Source organism: Colius striatus, chromosome 1, assembly GCF_028858725.1.
Source record: "Colius striatus isolate bColStr4 chromosome 1, bColStr4.1.hap1, whole genome shotgun sequence".
NCBI classification, from domain to species: domain Eukaryota; kingdom Metazoa; phylum Chordata; class Aves; order Coliiformes; family Coliidae; genus Colius; species Colius striatus.
The window spans coordinates 194,557,862-194,577,006 of NC_084759.1; the positions used below are offsets into that span (position 1 = coordinate 194,557,862).

The 19,145-nt window shown below is 42.5% G+C and overlaps 2 protein-coding genes across 12 annotated transcripts in view; one reads left to right on the forward strand and one right to left on the reverse strand.

Annotated features, from left to right (window-relative positions):
* The window catches only part of RSBN1L (round spermatid basic protein 1 like), a 50,098-nt gene extending 41,450 nt beyond the window's left edge, over nt 1-8,648 (forward strand). Inside the window, exons 7-8 of one of the 2 annotated variants that reach the window (XM_062019503.1) lie at nt 3,936-4,044; nt 4,132-8,648. In XM_062019503.1, the coding sequence (XP_061875487.1) occupies nt 3,936-4,044; nt 4,132-4,788 (766 nt within the window). In that variant the 3' untranslated portion in view covers nt 4,789-8,648. The remainder of the gene's footprint in view (nt 1-3,935; nt 4,045-4,131) is intronic. The other variant, XM_062019512.1, reaches the window with a different exon arrangement.
* Nucleotides 8,649-14,391: 5,743 nt separating this feature from the next.
* On the reverse strand, nt 14,392-19,005 carry TMEM60 (transmembrane protein 60). Of its 10 annotated transcripts, none has more exons than XM_062019573.1 (4): nt 18,846-19,005; nt 15,893-15,981; nt 15,470-15,616; nt 14,392-15,064 (listed from the first exon to the last, which is right to left on the reverse strand). In XM_062019573.1, exon 4 carries the CDS (start codon nt 15,020-15,022, stop codon nt 14,618-14,620), a length of 405 nt encoding a protein of 134 aa, XP_061875557.1. In that variant the 5' UTR covers nt 15,023-15,064; nt 15,470-15,616; nt 15,893-15,981; nt 18,846-19,005; the 3' UTR covers nt 14,392-14,617. The 10 variants fall into 10 exon arrangements, with proteins under 10 accessions (XP_061875557.1, XP_061875547.1, XP_061875518.1 ...); XM_062019563.1 differs by having other exon boundaries at nt 18,783-19,005; XM_062019534.1 differs by having other exon boundaries at nt 18,580-19,005.
* Between the last annotated feature and the right edge of the window lie 140 nt (nt 19,006-19,145).

Here is a 19,145-nt window from a genome sequence, read left to right on the forward strand (position 1 = left end):
GTGAATTCATTTTAGATAAAATGATACAAATCTCTGTTACGGTGCATGAGTTCATTGAGATAGAAGACTGAATAATCACTGCTGGGAGAGAACTAGATTGTTCAGATGTTGATGTGTTTGTGTTTTGGGCTCTCGGGTTTTGCAGTTTACTTCCTCTCAGGCTGATGATAGCTGGAGCCTCAAACTTTCTGCTTGCTCTGACTGTGACACACAGGAGTGAATAAGACTGAGCAGTGGTAGGTAGCTGGGCAAGAGCTGAGACACTATGTAGATCTAATGATTTTAAATTACATTTTACACGAGAGACTCAAAGCTTTATCAAAGGTTTTTTTGCATTTCAGATCTAAGCCACGATCTCTCATGTGTTGGAACTTGTGGAAAAGGGTGTCTGTTCAGCTTTCATTAAAACTCCTTTTAAACTTGAGAAGATTAGTAAAAACAAGAATTGTATAGATTAAGAAGTGATATGGAAACGGGTATGAAGCTAGGCAGAACTGCCCAATAAACTGGCATGTACTTCATTTTGGGAAGAATGGAAAAAGTAACAGCATTTCACTTCAGTGTAAGGACTGAAAATGTCTCAATGCAGAATAAAACATTTGGGAGTGACCTATATAAAGGAGGGAAACAGAATAAAATGAAAGTAATGTATCTCAAGCTTGATTTGACTTCTTTCCCTTTCCATTCTTTGTATCATTTTGAAAAGCCAGTTCACTGTACTTCCATGAAGAGACCTAGTCATGGCTTCTGATAATGAAACATCATTTATTAACGTTCCACGTGACAATAAATTTGTAATTTGTAAGCTGCAAGTACATGTATTTTAAAAGAAACAGCATGAGTGGAAGTCCTGAATGCTGTATAGTATGAGGTGTGTTGTGGGGTTTTTCTGGAAGCAAAGGGAAGGTTGGAGATATTCCAGGTGTGACTAGGGCACTGTGGCAATAAAAATGCACACGTTGTAATGGTGAGACAGCACCTATGAAATTCATGTTTGCTGAGAGGAGAAAATAAAACAATTCTTAGACTTGCTGAACTGAGTTGTTAGTTTGTGTTCAGTTGCTGTAAAAATTATCTACGTGTATAAAAAAAGCTTTGTAATCAGTCAAGACGTTGCTGTAGATTTAAAAAAGGTGATTTATGTAGTAGTTGATGGGAATGGATGTTAATGTTAGGATCACCGGTGTCTTTCAGAGAAGACAGGAACAGAACTGTTAAGAGGCAAAAAGCAGTTTTGAGGGATAAAGGACACAGCTGGAAACAAAACATAGTATTTGAAAGAACAATAAATATTTTTCACTTTCTCAAAGAAAACAGTTTCTTGATCTGTTTTGTAAGATTACTGGATTGTGATGCCTTTGTTTCATTTCTGAGAATATTTGCGAGTTGTAGAAGAGCTCTGGGTATGATCAGCAAACATTTTTGAAGACTGCACTGCACTGAAGTCTGATAAACGCTGATGTTGTGATCACACCAATTAATTCCATTTTTTTCAGTGACATCGAGCAGCTTTGGAACTTACAAAATGCCAGTGACACTTTAAATTATGGAAACTTTTGAAGATTTTTTTGAGGGGAATTGGGGTGGGTTTTTACAGGGACAGCAAAGGGCACTTCATGGCATTGTCGCTAGCAAAACTAAATCCCTCTGTCTTGTGCTTCAGTTAGCAGCTTTCAAGTCTGTGTTCCAGAGCATGAAGTTGTTAGTGTTTCTCTGTGTGGTCACAGGAATTTGTTATATATTGCTGGGCTTTATGCATTAGGTCAGAAATATTCATGGTAAAACCTGTAGCCTTGAACCCCTTTTAAAAAGTTAAAGCAAATAAAGTTCAGCCCTTCTGACGAATGAGGTTAAGAAAAAAACAGGCCAAAAATAATTCTAGTAGTGTGCTAGTAGGGACAAAAATGTATTTTTCTGAAGTTCTGTTTGGCTTTAATGTGTTTTTGGACATCTAACAACTATTCTACTACTCTTTTGCATGGGTAGGGGGTGACACAACTTTTGGTTTTACAAAATACAATCTCAAGGTGGTGCTAAATATCAAATCTGAAAAATGCAGAATGAACAATTATAAGGCAGTCATTCTTATCTGTGGTGTTTGCAAGAAGGCTCTCATGTTTTGTGACAGGATTGCAGCACAGTGGGTAACGCATACTGTTGCGTGTGTGTGTGTATAGGGAATGAGGGAATGATGTAAAAAAATATCATTAACTATACTTTCTCCTGTATAATGTATAAAATAGACACGGCTGTGAAAAAATGGCTTTGGCTTAAAGTTCTTCTAGTATGCAAGTCATCTTTGTTTTTAATTCTTAACTTCATTTACAAATGTGGTTAGCTGCAGAGAGAGAGTTTTAAAAAATGAAACCCATATCTGCATTACTAAAAGTAGTTTAATGTAGCTAATGTGTGTGTGTGTATATATATATATATATATATATATATATATATATATTAGTGCTGCTGATTGGAGATGTTCCCATAAACTTCTTGCTTTCAGTGCTTAAATCCTCTTCTGGACTATATAGACCAAAATGAAGGGACACATTTTCATCTTTGTATAATTGAAAATGAAGTATGCGGTCTCAAAGTTGTCCCTAGCATACTTTCAGTAGTTCCCCTGAAAATAGCCTCTGACTGGTTATTTTTAACTTTATTGAGGTCATGACCCAAATAAAACAAACATGTCTCCTCAGCTTAAAAAGTCTAATAAACTGCATGTCATTCCTGCTTTTTAGAATGCTAATAACACTACATGTATGTATTAAAATTAACATCTTGCTTTTAGAAGAGAGTGCTTGAACATCCATTAAATACATTTTGAAATGTTTCAAACTGCTTTGCTGCATCAGCTTCCCCCCTGGGTCCCAGCAAATCCAAACTTGTATCCCTGACGGATGTGGGGCAGGGGGAGCCCCAGGCCCGCACAAGGGAGGGAGGCAGGAGGATGCCTACTTGTCTTCAGCCCTTTTGTGCAGCACAGTTGGCCTGCTGCTCCTGCCAGGCAGCCAGCTGTTCCTCTCCTGTCAGTCCTGGGAAGACTGCAGAGGGCAAAGGAAGAAAGTCACCAGCCAGGCTGATAAATTCTCCTTGCAAAATGCCTTCAATGTGAGCTTTCTCCCATGTAAATGAAATCACCACATTAAAAAAACTCCAACTTTTAAAACCCCAACATATCTCAAGAACAAACACTGAACCTTATTTTGTATGTTTCTTTTGAAGAACTGAGTTTGGCTTTTAGATCAGAAAGTGATCAGGATGGTAGCAAGTTTTTCCTTTTATTAGCTAATCCTAAATAATGTCTCTAGGGGTATTGCATAAATGGTATCCATTTCTTTGGTGGAAATGTTGGTGAAGAGGTGATTTCTCCTTACTGTTAGAATACAGAGGCAAACCCTAATTCAGATTTTGCTCTTCTGTGGCTCTCTAGTGAGCACAAAGAAGAATGTATTTTTAAGGGATGTTTTGAAGAGGATGCCAGAATATTTGCTGCTTGCTCACGCTGTGGAGCTTAATGTAGATGCAGCTGTACTGCCAACCCTGAAGCAGCTGTTTGAGGCTAATGTTTGCCATAATACTAGTCAGACTGCTGCATGCTTTGAGGTACTTGATGGGCACAATGGACTAGTCGTTGAGATGTCTGTCTTTCAGCATCAAGGCATACAGAGGTTAATTAAAACTGAAATTAGAAGTTTTGTTGACCTTTCATTGCTGCTTTTACTGCTACTTGTAAAGAAATTGTGGTTAATTTAACCAATTTAAACAGGTGGTATTTGAGAATTAGCTGTTTTAGACAACCTTTTTTCTTCAAAATGTAGGTTATGCTAGATTGGGCGTTTCATGTTTTTATCACTTCATCCTTGCATGTACATTTCCTTTATTACTCTGTATCATGTCAGTTAGCTTCTGATTGTGTGGTTCTTACTCTTCTGTAGGTCTGAGCAGCCTCGTATAACCAAAGATGTAATTTGTTTTCATGCTGAGGACTTCTTAGAGGTAGTTCAGCGGATGCAGTTAGATTTGCATGAGCCTCCACTCTCCCAGGTAAGCATGCTGCCAGTTGTTGATCAGGTGTCCTCTGAACCCTCAGTCAGAGTTCTCACCCTCTTTTTTGTGCTCTTTTCCCTTCAGTGTGTCCAGTGGGTTGATGATGCAAAACTTAATCAACTGCGAAGGGAAGGCATTCGATATGCCAGAATTCAGTTATTTGATAATGACATTTATTTTATTCCAAGGAATGTTGTGCATCAGTTTAAAACAGTTTCAGCTGTGTGTAGTTTGGCTTGGCATGTCCGGCTCAAGCTGTATCATTCAGAGGAAGAACTTTCTCAAAATACAAGTACTGTTGAAGCAGGGACCTCTGCAGACTCCAAGTCTTCGGTTGTCGGACTTCAGGCTGACAGCAGAGTTTGTACGACAAGCAAAAATACCTCCGAAGACACCAAATTTTCAGATGCTCTGCAGACAAAGTATGTGCAGCAGGGATTTATGCCGCTAAAACATGAACATACTGCATCTCACAGAATAAAACAAGAACCCGTGAATGTTGATCTTGCTGAAAAGACAGCGGCACCTCATGAGGCCGGTGGCCAGAATGTTCAGACTAGATTGGATCGTGTTGAGTTGACAGCATTTAAGTTGGAAATGGATTCTAAGTTTGAGCCTAGCAGCAAGGACCTACAAGACAAGTTATGCCCTGGAGGTCATGTACATCCAGATGATACAAGACAACATAGTTCGTCGTGTTCCAAACTGCATGGACAAAGAGAGGATGATTTTTTGTGCTAAATTTGTATATATGGTTTTAAATTCCTTTTTAAACTTAATGATGTAATAATGTAAAGAATCATAAATTCTGTGAGGCAGGTGTGTGACCTGCCTTCGCATCTGTTACGGAAAATAGTTATGTAGCTTTGTAACATTCCTCAGTGCCTGTCCATAACTGTGAAGTATCAAAGCACTTAGGGCCAGATGCACTGTAAAAACTGCAGGTTTAACATAAAGAAGTCTTTAAATAATTTTGAGTTGTAGGTTTTAGAGTAGAGCTGACATTTAACATATATATTTTTTGTAAGATGAGCCAGAATTCTTTTTGACAATTCCAGGCTTTTCCATAGAGCTTATTTATACCAATTTTTTCATTTTAAATGTGTCAGCACTGTAGTGTAAATATCTTTTTTTAAAAATCTTTTTAGTGTGATTTATACTGAAATGTGAGCCGCTTAATAAAGGTTCATAATAACAGATTGGTTTTATTTTTGGGTGTGCAAAAAATAATTCAGTGACACTGCCTCTCTAAATGGTCACGTTTCTACCTGCACTAATGCATAGGAAGCCCTTACGCCGTTGTGGGCTGAGGAGCTGTAGCAAACCAAGGTAGACCTGAGGCATTCTTTGTAAATCAAGATCAGTTGGAAAGCAAAACCAGTCCTCCCTTCCCAGGATTCCTTACAACTGCTCATTAAAGGCACTCCCCAAGCTCCTGCTGCCAGATGGCAATGGGGAGCAGAGGCAAACTCTCTCCTGTTGTGGAGGACAGCTGGACAACAGTGGGCTCCAGGAGCATTACTGGTAACTCTGCATCTCCAGAGAAGCTGGTGCAAGGGAGCAAATTCCCTTCTATGCTTGCCTCTTCCACCTGCTTACGCCACAGTTAAGGCAGTTCCATGTCACATTAAAAAACCCCAAACCCACAGCAGCACATTTCAAATCAGTTATCTGACTATGATAAAAGAACATTTAAAAGGTCATTTTTCAAAGGCCTCAAAGTTAGCAGTGATCTGCAATTCCCAGGGACATGGTTAGATTTGAGCTGCTCCCTACACAGGCGTCAGGCAAGAGAGATACTTGCCAATGTGTCTAGTAGGAAGATTCCTCATGAGTCCCAGTTTAGAACCAAGAATTAAGAAAATTACAGTAGCATCCAAGTTATCTGTTCTTCTCTCTCACAAACTATGGGTCGCTTGAATTCCCTTCAGCTGTATTAAGAGGGAGGAGGATTTCAAGGCTAGCTAGTATCAGGTATGGTAACGGCAAAAACTTTGGCATTTAACTTATTTAATTCTTTGTGTAACATATTACTGTATAGTTCAGATCTGAACAATATTTTTTTTTTCAGGTAGCTACAAATAGCAGCAAACTGCCCTACAGCCTGTCCTACAAAGTGTTTAAAAGTTAAGATCCTAGGCCTGTTGGTATTTCCAAAGCCTTCTGTATCTCAGATTTTTTTTTCTGTCTTTTTCCCTGTAACTTTCAGGAAGTTGTACATACTTGTACTCACTCTATAACCTTTGATGCACTTAGTAGTCACTTTGGTTTCACTTGTAGCAATAGAACAATGTGATTTCCAGGTGATGTCTGATTCAACTACCTGAGTCCCTTCTGTTGCAAATGGTATTTTGCTTTATAAGTTGTTGAAATTCAAAATGTTACTGCATATTTAAGCCTGGCACTAAAAATCACCTTTAATTTGAGTGCCCCGATTTTGTTGAAATCTAAAATAGGTTTGTCAAGGAGTTTTTAGTTAAATCAGCATTTTAATTGCTAAACAATACTCCTCTGTAGCCATAATTACGTATTAGAAAAGCAATAGAAACATGAATCTCTTGGATGCGGCTGATATGTCCGTAAGTCTTAGTGCTTTTTTTCTTTAATGCTGGCTAAGAGATTACTGCCAATTTTGCAGCCTCAGGGATCTTGCTTTCCCCTCAAGCCATGAACAAATGATTCATGTGTCACATGGTAAGTTATTACTCCAGCAGATTCTGATTTGAAAAATTAATTGGTTCATGTAAGAACCGGAGCCTTCCTGATAGTAGAACTGTGGTCTCAGCACCCTTTGTGTTGTCTAGATCATGCAGAAACTTCCACCCATAATCTCTTGGGCTTTAGGAACATCCATCCATACACAACTCTGTAGCCTTTGGTCCCTGTTCTCTGCCAGCCGTGGGACAACAGGGAAAGAGAAGCGCTGCAGGCTGTAGTTTGCACCAAGCTGCAGCTTTCCAAGTGGGTTAGCAGAATGCTCCAGCTTGATCAAAACCAGCCTTGCAAGATACTTGTTAAAAAATAAACAAACAAAACCAACAAACCCAAATGCAAAAACAAATATTCATTTTACTTTAAAGAAAAAACCCATCTTGTTTGCATGCTGGTGGTCTGTGTGCTGATCATTCCTTCTGCTTCAAAGGTGAAGTTTTAAAAAATCTGTCAGATTTTAGTGAAGTGTATACATCACTCTTGACAGCAAACAACTTGCTGCATATAGGCCCTGCCCAGACTGAAAAAAAGATATCTTTCATAGTGATTTAACAAATGCAACTTTACACTTAAGAGTAGGACTTTGTTTCCTTTTGAAGACTTGCTGAGTGGTCTTGACTGGTATGGCCTCTAATGTCTGCTTGGCCTTGTCTTGGTTCTCACATTTTGCTTTAGAACAGCTTACATCTTCAACATATCCGTTTTTTTTTAATCACTATCAGAACTTTAAGAGTTTATTTAAAAAAAACCCCTCAAACAACAAAATAGTGGCAGTTTTTGCAGATTCAGTGCATCCTTTATTTTTGTGTTTCAAGACAGACTAGATACTCAGAGAGACTTCCTTGCAGACAGAATCTGGGATGCTGGGGTTACCAATGGTATCTCAGTGCCCTTTGTACTGGAGGTGTAAGCGGTCTGGGTTGACTGGCTACATTGGTGGACACTTATTTCTTGGATTTTGGATTTTTTGTTGTTTTTTTCCTAAACAAAAAAGGGGGAAAAAAGTTTTTGTTCTCTGCCCGTGGTGTGTTCATTTTGAGGTGGTTGCTTCTTGAAGAGGGGAGTACCTGAGGATTTCAGCTCCCAAGTGGTTCATCAGTCTGCCGAAGGTCTTGCTTTGGTTTCAAGTGGTCCTGTGCTATAACCTCTATTTGTGCCGCATACGACGTCACATTCAGACTTTTGCTTCAGCAATAAATCTTTCATGCCTTCTGATGTACTGAAACTAGTCTTTGCTTATTGCTTTTTCTCCTCTTCCTGGATTTCAGATATATATAAATATCTCTGTTCTTTGGGCTGAAATCTCCAGTGTTTTCTGTCGGCTCTCTTGGTGCCAGTTCTCCTGCAGCCTGGAGGGATGTGCTGGAGGCCTGTTGCCTGTGCTGCCGTGGTTATCGCCAGCTGTGCATTTGCAGTGGTGTTCCAGTTAATGACATGATGTGCAGAAGCTTAGGCTTGTTTTGCTCAATATTTGTGGGTAGCCCAGAATTGCATTGTTACTGTCACTACCTGTAGCTTTTCAGATGGTAACTCTTGTGGTTTGTTTTGTTTGTTTGTTTGTTTGTTTTTTTAAAAACCCCAAACTACTGGATATTTTGCATTTCAGTGGCAACTGACTTCATGTATTACATCCAAGTGTGACTGTGTTGTGTCATCCCCCAGCCCTCCAAATGCCTGCAAATTGACCCTGAAACAGCATTTTCATTACAGGTACTGCTGGCATGCAGATTTTCCCTTCCTTGTTACTATAGTGAATATTTCAATAGTCCTTTAACAGAAATATTAATTCTATTTAGTATTAGAAATAAAGTATTATTTCAGAGGGTAATGATTTAAGTATTCATCTGTGAACGAACTCCTTGGTGATAAATAAAAGTGATTTTTAAGCAGATATACATGTGCACAGTAAATAAGTTGGCTTTGCAAATGATGTAGAAAATTAAAATCGTAGAGTGCTGTGAAACAGATCTAAATGTTACAGATCTAGAAAATTGACTAAGTCTTCCAAGAAACACAGGACTGGTATTCATCAATCAAATGGCTGATTACTAATATCTGTATGTGAGTAAGGATGCTGAACTGATGGAAATAAACCCGTGTTTTCTCCTTGCTCGTGGGCAAAATGAAACTGTTGTGAGGTAGCAGGCTACCTTACCCTGCCAGGGTGAAAACTGTACTAATTCTGACCATGAGCTAAAAGCTTGGTGGGCTTCTCACCCGTGTTTCCCAGGGGTCAGATGGGTAGCGAGCCTTGCCTTGGGGCAGGCCAGGGCTGCTGCCTGTGCTGTGAATGCGTGCAAGTTGGAGACAGGCAGGACAGACGTTCATTGACTTGCCTTCACTGGGAATGACACTACTGGGAATGGTTCCTTTGGTTGTGCATCCTGGTCTTCCACTGATACATCATTGCTTTCCCAGATGGCTGACATGCACTTTAAAAGCTGTGTAATAGGTGTTGTGCAGATCCCCCTGAATTTGCAGCATATGTGGGAGAGCTGGGGAAGCTTTAGTTCCCATCACTCAATTTGTCTTAGAAGTGCAAACTACTTGGTGTTCTGTTCAGCAGTGGTGCTTTATGTCACGGTACCTAGGTTGCTGTTTATACTATAATCATCATCCATCTGCTGACTTTGCAAATGTAGTGTATGATATCCTATCTACCCTGCTTTCCTCTGTGCCGTGAAGCTTGCATTCTGCTGCAGAGCCATGCTTGTACCCCAGTGCTGGCTGAGCAGCGCCTGTCCCATGTCCTGGATGTGCTGATAGAGGAGCCTGTTCATGGGGGCATCAGTCCTAAACAGCCCTTTAACATCTGGTGTACAGTTATGATAATCTGATACAAACATTAAAATAGCAGTTTAAACTTAAATTTTTATCAAGTTTGATTTTTCACTAACTACTTGGATGTTATGTTTTCTTTTACCAATTCACTTCCAGCCCAGCTCAACGAAGTTTGGCAGAGCTTGGGCCTGTGTTTTTAAGCTTATGCTTTTTATGGCAGGTTTTTTATCTAGTCTGTATGGAGACAAAAAAGAGCAGTTGGTGGAGAAAGCTGCTTCCCAAAGGGTCTGAGGAATAAGAAAACCTTGAGAATTACACCTGTGTTGATCCAAGACTGCTAAAGCTACAGCCTAAGCATGCAGTAACACTCAGGTACTTGTCTGTCTGATTGGTGCAGCTGAGAGCTTTTGTTTGTCTTGGAAATTAGATTTTTTTTTTTTTTAAGACTAAAAAACTGTCTTTTAGCAGTAGCTTCTTCATAAATTTCACAATGAAATGGGTTCTCACTTCTTGCCTGTTTCTTGCTTGTATGTTGTTGTTCTGTGCCGTATGGAGACTTCTTAGACTGGCCTGCTTGCGATGGATGTGTTAGAAAAGGCAGACTGAAGGAAACAGCTTAACTGCTGAACGAATGTTGAACAGTGGCCCAGCTGCAGTGATCCCTTAAATGGCCGTGCTCCAAGGAGCCTGATGTGTGCCAGCAGCAGGTAGATTCCCAGGCTTGTTCAGGTCTGCACAGATGATACGGGAGGCTGACTCCATCCAAAACATTGAACAATAAAGGTACAAAAACTCTTTTTACAACTCACTGCAGTTATTTTTACCTCAGTCTTAATTAAAAAAAGAAGTGTGATGTGCTATACATCTGTGCTAACAGATTCAAAGAACTGAATTCTGAGGATGCAGTTACTCAAGAGTCTTGTTACTGAAAAGCGATGTTCTTTGTTCCCAAAATACAACACGGTTAGAAGAGGTGACACCCAACATCATGATAATTTGGATGTTCTGGAAGTCTCATAAATTTTACTTTAATCTATACCTTTGTGTCACCCAACTTTTAAACTGGGCTAATGTAAAAATTTCCATGAGATTATGCTAAGATGTTTTGTTCTGATGTGCCTCTGTGTCAGAAAGTAACAGTGCTTCCCTCCGCTAGCTGCTGGTGTAACTGTATCCTGCACTACCATTGCTTTTAATCCTGTCACCTGTGCCCAGCAGTGCATTTTGGGTGCACGTATACATGCTCTTAGAGCATTCAGGTTAAAGTTTGTTGAAGATAGGAACACCTGTGTCACATAATTGTATTTTTAAAGAATAAAAAGAACAGCAAACTGGGTACTCTTCTAAAGTGGTGACACAACTGCAGTGTGAATAGGTAACTGGAAATTTTAAGTTTCGTGACCTTTCACAGGTGTGCATTCAGTCTGTTCCTTAATCAGACTAAAGTAGATACTTGCGTACAATGCATGCTGAGCTGTTCAAGTTTGTATAAATAACTTGAAGATAAATAAAACATGTAGAATATCTCATATCCAATATATATTGTGTATATATATTATGTATATAATATCATCAGCGTATGATAAATACCTCCAGTTTCATTTCAGAACAGCAAGCTTTTGAATTGCCTTCAGCAGCTTTGTCTTAAAATGCGAAGTTCTTCCTTCCAAACCCTGTGCCAGCTGCTGCTCATAATTGCAAGGAGGTGAAGGAGGAATAGGTGGTCTCTGGTGTGCTACAGCCTTCTTCAGGTAATTGCAGAGAGCTGTAAGGTCTCCCCTCAGCCTCCTTTTTCTCCAGCCTAAACAACCCCAGGTCCCTCAGCTGCTCCTTATCAGACTTGTGCTCCAGACCCTTCACCAGCTCCATTGCCCAACTCTGGACACGCTCCAGCACTTCAGTGTGTGTCTTGTAGTGAAGGGCCCAAAACTGAACACAGCCTTTGAAGTGCAGCCTCATCAGTACCAAGTACAGGGGGACAATCACTGCCTTGGTCCTGCTGGCCACACTATCTCTGATACAAGCCAGGATGCCATTGGCCGCCTTGGCCACCTGGGCACACTGCTGGCTCATGTTCAGCTGGCTGTTGATTAACACCCCCAGGTCCTTTTCCTCTGGGCAGCTTTCCAGCCACTCTGCCACAGCCTGTAGCCTTGCATGGGGTTGTTGTGACCCAAGTGCAGAACTTGGCACTTGGCCTTGTTGAATCTTACACAATTGGCCTTGGCCCATTGCTCCAGCCTGGCTAGTCCCTCTGTAGAGCTTTCCTGCCCTCAAGAAGATCAACACTCCCACCCAACTGGGCATCATCTGTAAAAAAATCTTTGAATGAAGTTCTAGTATCACAAAAAAGCAAGACTGCGGGTACAAAAGTGTAAGCACAGTTTAGGTCAGTATCTTTGTAAACACTAGGAACTTGCAAAGTTGGGCACTTGCAACTCCCTGGGTCTTGAAAACATTTTTTGCTAAAGAAAATAAATTTCTCTATTAGTTTTGTAGGACATCTGAAAGAAACATCTACTTTAGCTTTCAAAATCAAAGCCATTTAGTTCAATTTAAAAGTGCCAACAACAAAGTGCCAACCAAATGCACAGCCAAAACACTGAAATTGTTGATCTTCTGTTGAATTAGAGGCAGCAGTCAGAGATTTGGAACAACTCTGTTCGATTCTAGTTAGAGATGCCAAACTTTTCTGTTACATCTGTGGAACAGAAGGGGCTGATCAAGGGGGAAGAGTCACCCCTCATGGCCTATCCAGCCCTAAAGAGGCTGGTCCTTATTACCCAGGGTTTGTTGTGTAAAGTTGTAAGGAGGTGGGGTTGGCATTGTGTGAACCAGGCAATTTTGCTTTTATTCTCTGATAACCATCAGCCAGGGAAAGGTTTTGGGTGTGTGGTTTTATGCTTGATGCCATAACATACCAAACAGTAGAGCACGCGTCTCTGTTATTTGTCTAAAGTGCTTAAATGCTTGTTGTGTATTTACTCAGTGTCTAATTGGTTCATAAAAGTTTACCTTAATTGGTGGTAGGTCTTAAGACGTTCTTTTTTCTCCTCCATAAAGTTTTAAAACATCCAATAAAAGTTCCCCATGAGGTCTAGCTTGTCTGCATGGGCCACACCTGGAATATTGCATCCCAGGAATCTCAGTGACTCTGCTTTGCCTTTGACAGAATGGGAGGAACTGCTTAAAAGACCTCAATTGCCTGTACAAAGTGAGCATATTCTCTATACCCTATATTTATACACGCACATGTGTAGTTACATGTAGTGTGTACAGATGCATGCTTCCTCTCCCTCTCCTCTGTTGAGCAGGCCCAAGAACCTGTACCACCATGAGCACTCTTACCCCTTCCCCACAGCTATGGCTAATCACAAGCACCAAAAAAAAAGAAAAATCAGATGATGAAGGCAACAGCTGTTCTTGAGAACCTCATACAAATGGGCAAAAAGCCTTTCCACCACTTATCTTTCAGGATGAAGGTAGGCACAGATACACCTCCCAAACACAGCTGTTCCTGGTAAGCACTGAAGGGACAAGAGATGGCTATAGGGTAGTTTCAGCTCCCCAGAAATTGTGATGCTTCTAAAGTGGGGCTGAGTACAGGGCTTAGCTTAGTAAAAGCTGATGCATTATTTTTATTGTAGTAAAGGACTTACAGATTTTTCCTTTTTTTTAACAACAGCTAATGATTAGATGGATTTGTTCCATTTCTGCTCTAGCAAAGCAGGCCAGGCAGCCAGGCTGCAGCAAACACGACTTACTTAAACTCTTCCTAAACATCACTTGTCACCCACATTCTGAAGGGAGAGCCCTTGCCTTAGAGTGGAACAGGCACCTCTCCCAGCTCCCACCCTTGTGGCAGGTTCTGACAGTATGGGGCCTGTGTGCCTGTGCCCTGAACAGCAACAGTCAATCCACACTGCAGGAACAGGTTTTGCGTCTGTTTGGGTTTTCTTAGAGGCAAGTGCAGCTCAGGGTATGCAATTAAAATTTTATTGGTGAGACACTTTGATCTAGTCAGCTCCTGTTACCTTGGACTGGTTTTCCTGGGCTTTTCTCATTCACTAGACCGTCTTTTGTACCTAGGAAGTGTAAGTGGAGCAGTAGCTTCATGCATGTTAATTGTGGCCTGGACAACTTGTACATTTGAAATTAGTGTTAGTTTAGCTCATGGAAGAATACTTTCAGTCTCCAGAACATGCTCACGGTTCCAACTCTTCCCAGGAGTTGCACTCGTTACATTTGTGACTTGAAAAGCTTTCCCAGGACTCCACAAAGCCCAGGCTTCACCCCTAGAGATTTGCTGTATGTGTACATTAAAAAAACCTTTTCCTTTGTTAGAGTACCACTGCTCTGGCTCCAGATGCCCTACAGAACTCAGGCCATAGCCTCACTCTCACACAGCTCTGGTGATTTCTCCCTCAGGAAGGTCATCACTATCAGCTGCCTCTTCTCTGGCTCTTGGATGGCCGGCTCACTTCAGCTACTAACCCTTTTCCTTACTGTTGCAGCAGCTGAAAAAAACCCAGAAGTACATGTTTTCAGAGTGGAAGTTGCTTCTCACCGAAAAAAATGCTGAGTCACTTGATGCCTTTTTTGCAGCTCTCAGTTGTTACTGATACTGAAAGCAAACTTTGCATGTTGTGGATGCTACTGTTGATTGGTTATTTCTTGAATGACAAAACAAATAGTAGAAAACTTAAGTTCTCTTTCCAAGGACTACCCCATGTGCTAAGTACTCTAGAAGGGAACATCTACGGTTCCTTTGAGAAGGTCTGCTACCTGCACGTGCAGAGTCTGTATCTTATCCCATGTCGCAAACAGCAATAATAATAATATTGGAACAGCTTATGGTGAACAAATACTTTTATTTACAAGAGCACATGTGATAGTTTTCAAATAAAACAGTGGAGCAAGTCTACTTCCAGGTTTCAGCCTGGTTTTGATAAAGTCTCGAGCCTGACTCATTTCTTATTTAGTCTTCTAATTGGGAGATTGGGTTTGTGGCAAAGCTAGAATAATCCACTGATTTGGTCCCAAGCTCAGTGCTGAAAGCCCCACAGTACATTACAGCTCAGTCTCTGCGCACATAGAAGATGTTGTATCCGAGTTCAGCCATGCCCCCGAGAAGCAAGGCCCACAAAGGGATAAAGACATAGGCCAGTTTCATGGCAGTGAACCGCTGCAGTTTAGCGCAGAGGGCGAGGCAGAAAGCGAGCTTCAGCAGCATTGCAACCAGATACCAGGCTTTTTTCTTGATGTTGGGGGAGCCATTGCGAGGGTCGAAACCAGACTTGCAACGTCCAGCCATTTTTACAATTAACATCACCAGGAGGATCGTATCAAATATCCAGACTGGAATAAAAATGAGGAACCAGTTCCAGGGTGCTTTCTCATCCAACTTGAGGACCAGCATGATCAGGAAGAGTAACGTAAAAAGCCATGTCAGTAGCACTCTTTGCGCCAGGGACATTCTCATTTAAACAGCTTTGAGAGGAAGTCTTTCACTGTTAGCAACAACCTACCAAAACAAAAAAGGGGAAGGTGTCAAAAGATGACACTGCACATCCCTTGGGCATATCCCCTCAAGGAGGCCGATTTCTTTTTCTGGCCTTCCCAGCCTCACCGACAAACCACTTTGAGCATTTCTGTTCTAAGGACAGTTCACAGTGGAGGTGTCTGGTCCTGTCTGCCATCCAGTCAGCTGCTTTCATCTAAAGTCCATCCATGAAACAAGTTACGCTTTAATCCTAACCTAGCTGTCTAATCACAGAGGGACTCTTGTATGCTAAGAAACGTTTAGAGCCATTTTCCTCCAGTACAGCAGCACTCCTAGTTCACAGTTGAAAATAAACGGAACAATTCTCTCATCATAACAATATAATCACATCAAACGTAACCCAACTGACAAGTACAGGTAACAAACCTGCTGGAAGATACTGCAGTCTGCAGAGCTGCCACTGAGAAGACCCAGGCTGAAACTGCCAGTAAGCACTGCTGCTGCTTTGTCAGCCTGCTAAAAGCTACAGGTACTGTTCGCTTCCTGGTAGGTGGGTAGCTCAAGTCACAGGCTCTGGTTGAGGGAAAACTATTTAGTTTATTGGCTTGGTAATACATCTACATTTCCATGTAGTCATAACAAAAGAAGGACAAGGACAAGTGCACATACCACCACCGTCATAAAAGTTAATTTTTATGTTCCTAAGTGAATGCTTTTACTACAGCATCTGCCAAAGGATTTTCACTGACAGTATAAGAAGCATAGGTGAGAAGAACTATCATCTTCCTCAAGATTTCATGCTACAAAGATAGATAATGAATATATATATATATATATATATACACACACCTGTGAAACAGTGCAGAAATAACTTTCTTTGAAAGTCTGATATTTTTGGAGATTTGATAATTCCCTTTAGAGCACTTATATTCTTCCACCTGAAATAAGAAACTGAGCTTTAATTTGTTCCAGATTAGAAAACTATTTAAGTTACTGAAAGTGCAGTGATGTGTTCTGAAGCATCCGGTCCTCACCGCCAGACGCTGCAAGGGAAGGACTAGACCTGCCTCCGCTATCTCACCAGTGCCCCAGCCACAAGCTGCTGATGCTTCCTGGATGTTATGACTTGTGCTCATGAGATTGCTTGATAAAGCCTATTAAACTCTCTGAACCAGCAGAAATCTATTTGCATCTTTTAACTGGGTTCATTTTTTTTCCAGATGAGCAAACTGAACCAACTTTGAGCTCAGATAAGCATTGGAACCAGAAGGCAGGAAGTCACAGCTGCTGACCCTGCTACATTAGAGCCAGGCTGTATCTAAGGCTTCCATACACCACAACTAGCCCACAGTTTAAATATCTGTCTTCTGACACACAATTGCACACACATGTGACACAAAGCATGCCAGTTCTTTGAGTTCAATAGTGGGGGAAAAAAAAAAGTTTAAAATAGATAGTTTGTTTTTTCCTGACTCTCTTCAGCTCAAATCACCAAAGGGTCTAGTGAAAGCCAGTTTCTGGCAGGGTGGAACCAAGACCTCCTCCTCAGGAAAGGGGTGAAGCTTAGCAGTGACACTCAACCTAAGAGGTAATTGCTAAATAGACAAAAACAATTGGAGGGGGCTTAGATAGTATTGCTCTTGTCTTCTTGTAGAAATATACCCAAACCAGCTGGCAGGCTCAGAGAGTTACAGAACAGCTACTATGACCTGTCCGAGGGATTTACAGTATTTTGAAAACCATTCCTGATACTCTCAAGTGCAAGTTTGTGGCTCAGGTGAAGACAGCAGTGATCTGCCTTCAACATTCATTTTTTTGGTGAGAACATTGTTGAAAACTAATTCCAGAAATCAATGCTACAGGTACTACAAAAAAAAGGAGAATCTGTTATTAACTGGAGAAAGCAGAAACCAAAGAAACAGACTAGAAACTTGGGCCTGAAAGGAAAAAAGGAATTCAACATTGTGAGAAGTATCAGATTATCATGTACTCAAAGAACGTGCTATCAGCACCTATCTGGAGGAAACAGACAGCTACTGAAGATGTATTAGATGAGGCTACTCCATATAAAGTTGCTCACTCTATAAAAAGATTTTCAGTTTTCTCCAAGTGTTCAGAACCACTTGGTAACAATTTTAAAAAGCAGAGGCAGAAAATGCATATGTGATATTATGCCACCTTTCTCTGACCTAAGGAAGAGATGGAGCTGTGGGACTGGGCAAGAACTGCAAGGCTCCATTTCATTTCAGAGGCTTCTTCTGATTAAAAGAAAATCCACATTTACTTTTGAGATCTTATACTCCTACAGTCCAAGTAAAGGAAGATAGGGAATTTTAAAGGCTGGGAATACAGCTGACATCATGATGAGGGGTTTGATTACCTACAGCGTTCTACCATCTTTCATCAGGACAGAAAGGAGGTTATCGGCTAGAGGTCAGCCATCACAACAAGGTGGTTAACTCTGGAAAAAGGATGCAAATGTGAACTAGCTCTTCTGTGAAAACCCTCAAGGAACAAAGGCAGAGTGTAAAAATAAAACCTCTCAACTCCTTTTAGTAGTTCAATTAGTAGGAAATGAAAACATTCAGTAATGAGTAACACTAAGTAGCATTACTGACCTTGGTAGAATGAGCTATATAATTAGTACATTATGACAGCTCATTTTAATCATGTTTAGAAGGAAAAAATAAAGAGGGAAACGTACACGTGACATTTGTCTCAATGTTAACATGGATCTATAGTTTTAAATTTAAACCTTGAAACAAAGTTCGAAAAATTATATTACTCTGAAGCCAGATGAAACAGAGCTCTAGCTTGCTTAAATGACATTTTTAAAGCAATACAGTAGGTGGGAGTAATTTAACACCCAGAGAGAGATATTTCAGTAGCCTTGTTTTAAAACCACGTTTAAACTAGTCTGATACGAATGTGGGTTATATGTTTACAAGTTCTTGCAATCGGTGCGTTCTCGGGTCAGGTAGTCTATACAGATCTAAAAATGTAACTAAAGTCAAACTACAACATCATCTGAACAGGAATGCTTGCTCTAAAGTTTCCTGTGAAGCGGCAGCTCTCGAGTGCTGAACGGGGCTGGAAAAAAGCCATAACATTCAGAAACTGTTCAGAGGAACAGAACGAGGAAACTGGTAACCGACCGAGGCAGCAATTTCACAGCCTCTCGCGGTGCTCTGATGAGCAGCGAGTGTCTCCAGCTGTCTGTGAGCACCTCGGGGAGCCCGGGCCGGCCCCGGGGGGATGCGGCTCCAGCAGCTGCCGGGACGCGCAGGGAAGGGCCCAGACCGGAGTCCCGCCGGCGGCGAAGGCCGAACCCCGCTCCTCAGCCTTCACGGCTGACCCCGGACCGCCCGGCCTTCTCCGCACTCCCACTGCAGCTCTCCTTGCCGGCTCACCAACCTCCTCGCTTCCTCCCTCGGCCGAACCGGCCTTCTCCCGATGCTCCCCCCGCAAGGCCCCGTCCCCCTGGGCGCAGCGCGGGAACCCGAGGTGGAAGCCCCCTCCCGCCCTCCGGCACCTACCGCACGGGCCCGGGCCGCCCTGCACCACCGCCTCCCCGCGCAGGGTCTCGAGGCATCCCCCTCCCGCCGGGCTCCGGGGGACCAGCGTGCAGCTGAAGCGGCGGCTGCGCTCCCCCCCGACCCGCTCCGCCGCAGGAAACCGACCGCCTTCCTCCTCCGCCGTCCCGGGCCCAGCTATTGGGCGGCGGGGACGCACATCCTACCGCGCTCCAACGTCACTGGGCAGCCGCGACGCCGCTCAAATTCGTTGTCACCTCCTCCCTCACCCCCTCGGTGGCGGCGACGCCCCTCAAGGCCGGGCAGCCCGTTCGGGGCGGCTGGAGGCTCCCCGCTCGCTGCCGTCAACGCGCGCGGAGGCTGTTCGCCCATCGCGGCGGCCCGATGCGGGGCAGAGCTGTCGGTCGCCGCTGTCGGTTGCGGCGGCCCGGCCCCGCCTCCCTCCCGCTGTCGTTGGACAGCGCGGCCGCCAGTCACGCCTCGGCCCCGCCCCGTCGGCGGTCGCTGCGCGCCCGGCCCCGCCCCCGCGGCGCGTGCCCTCTCGGGTGGCGCGCTGTTGCTGCCGCCGC

Bases quoted from the DNA above. Each gene is read 5' to 3' on its own strand.
- TMEM60 (XM_062019598.1), bottom strand. From the start codon at position 15,022: ATGAGAATGTCCCTGGCGCAAAGAGTGCTACTGACATGGCTTTTTACG.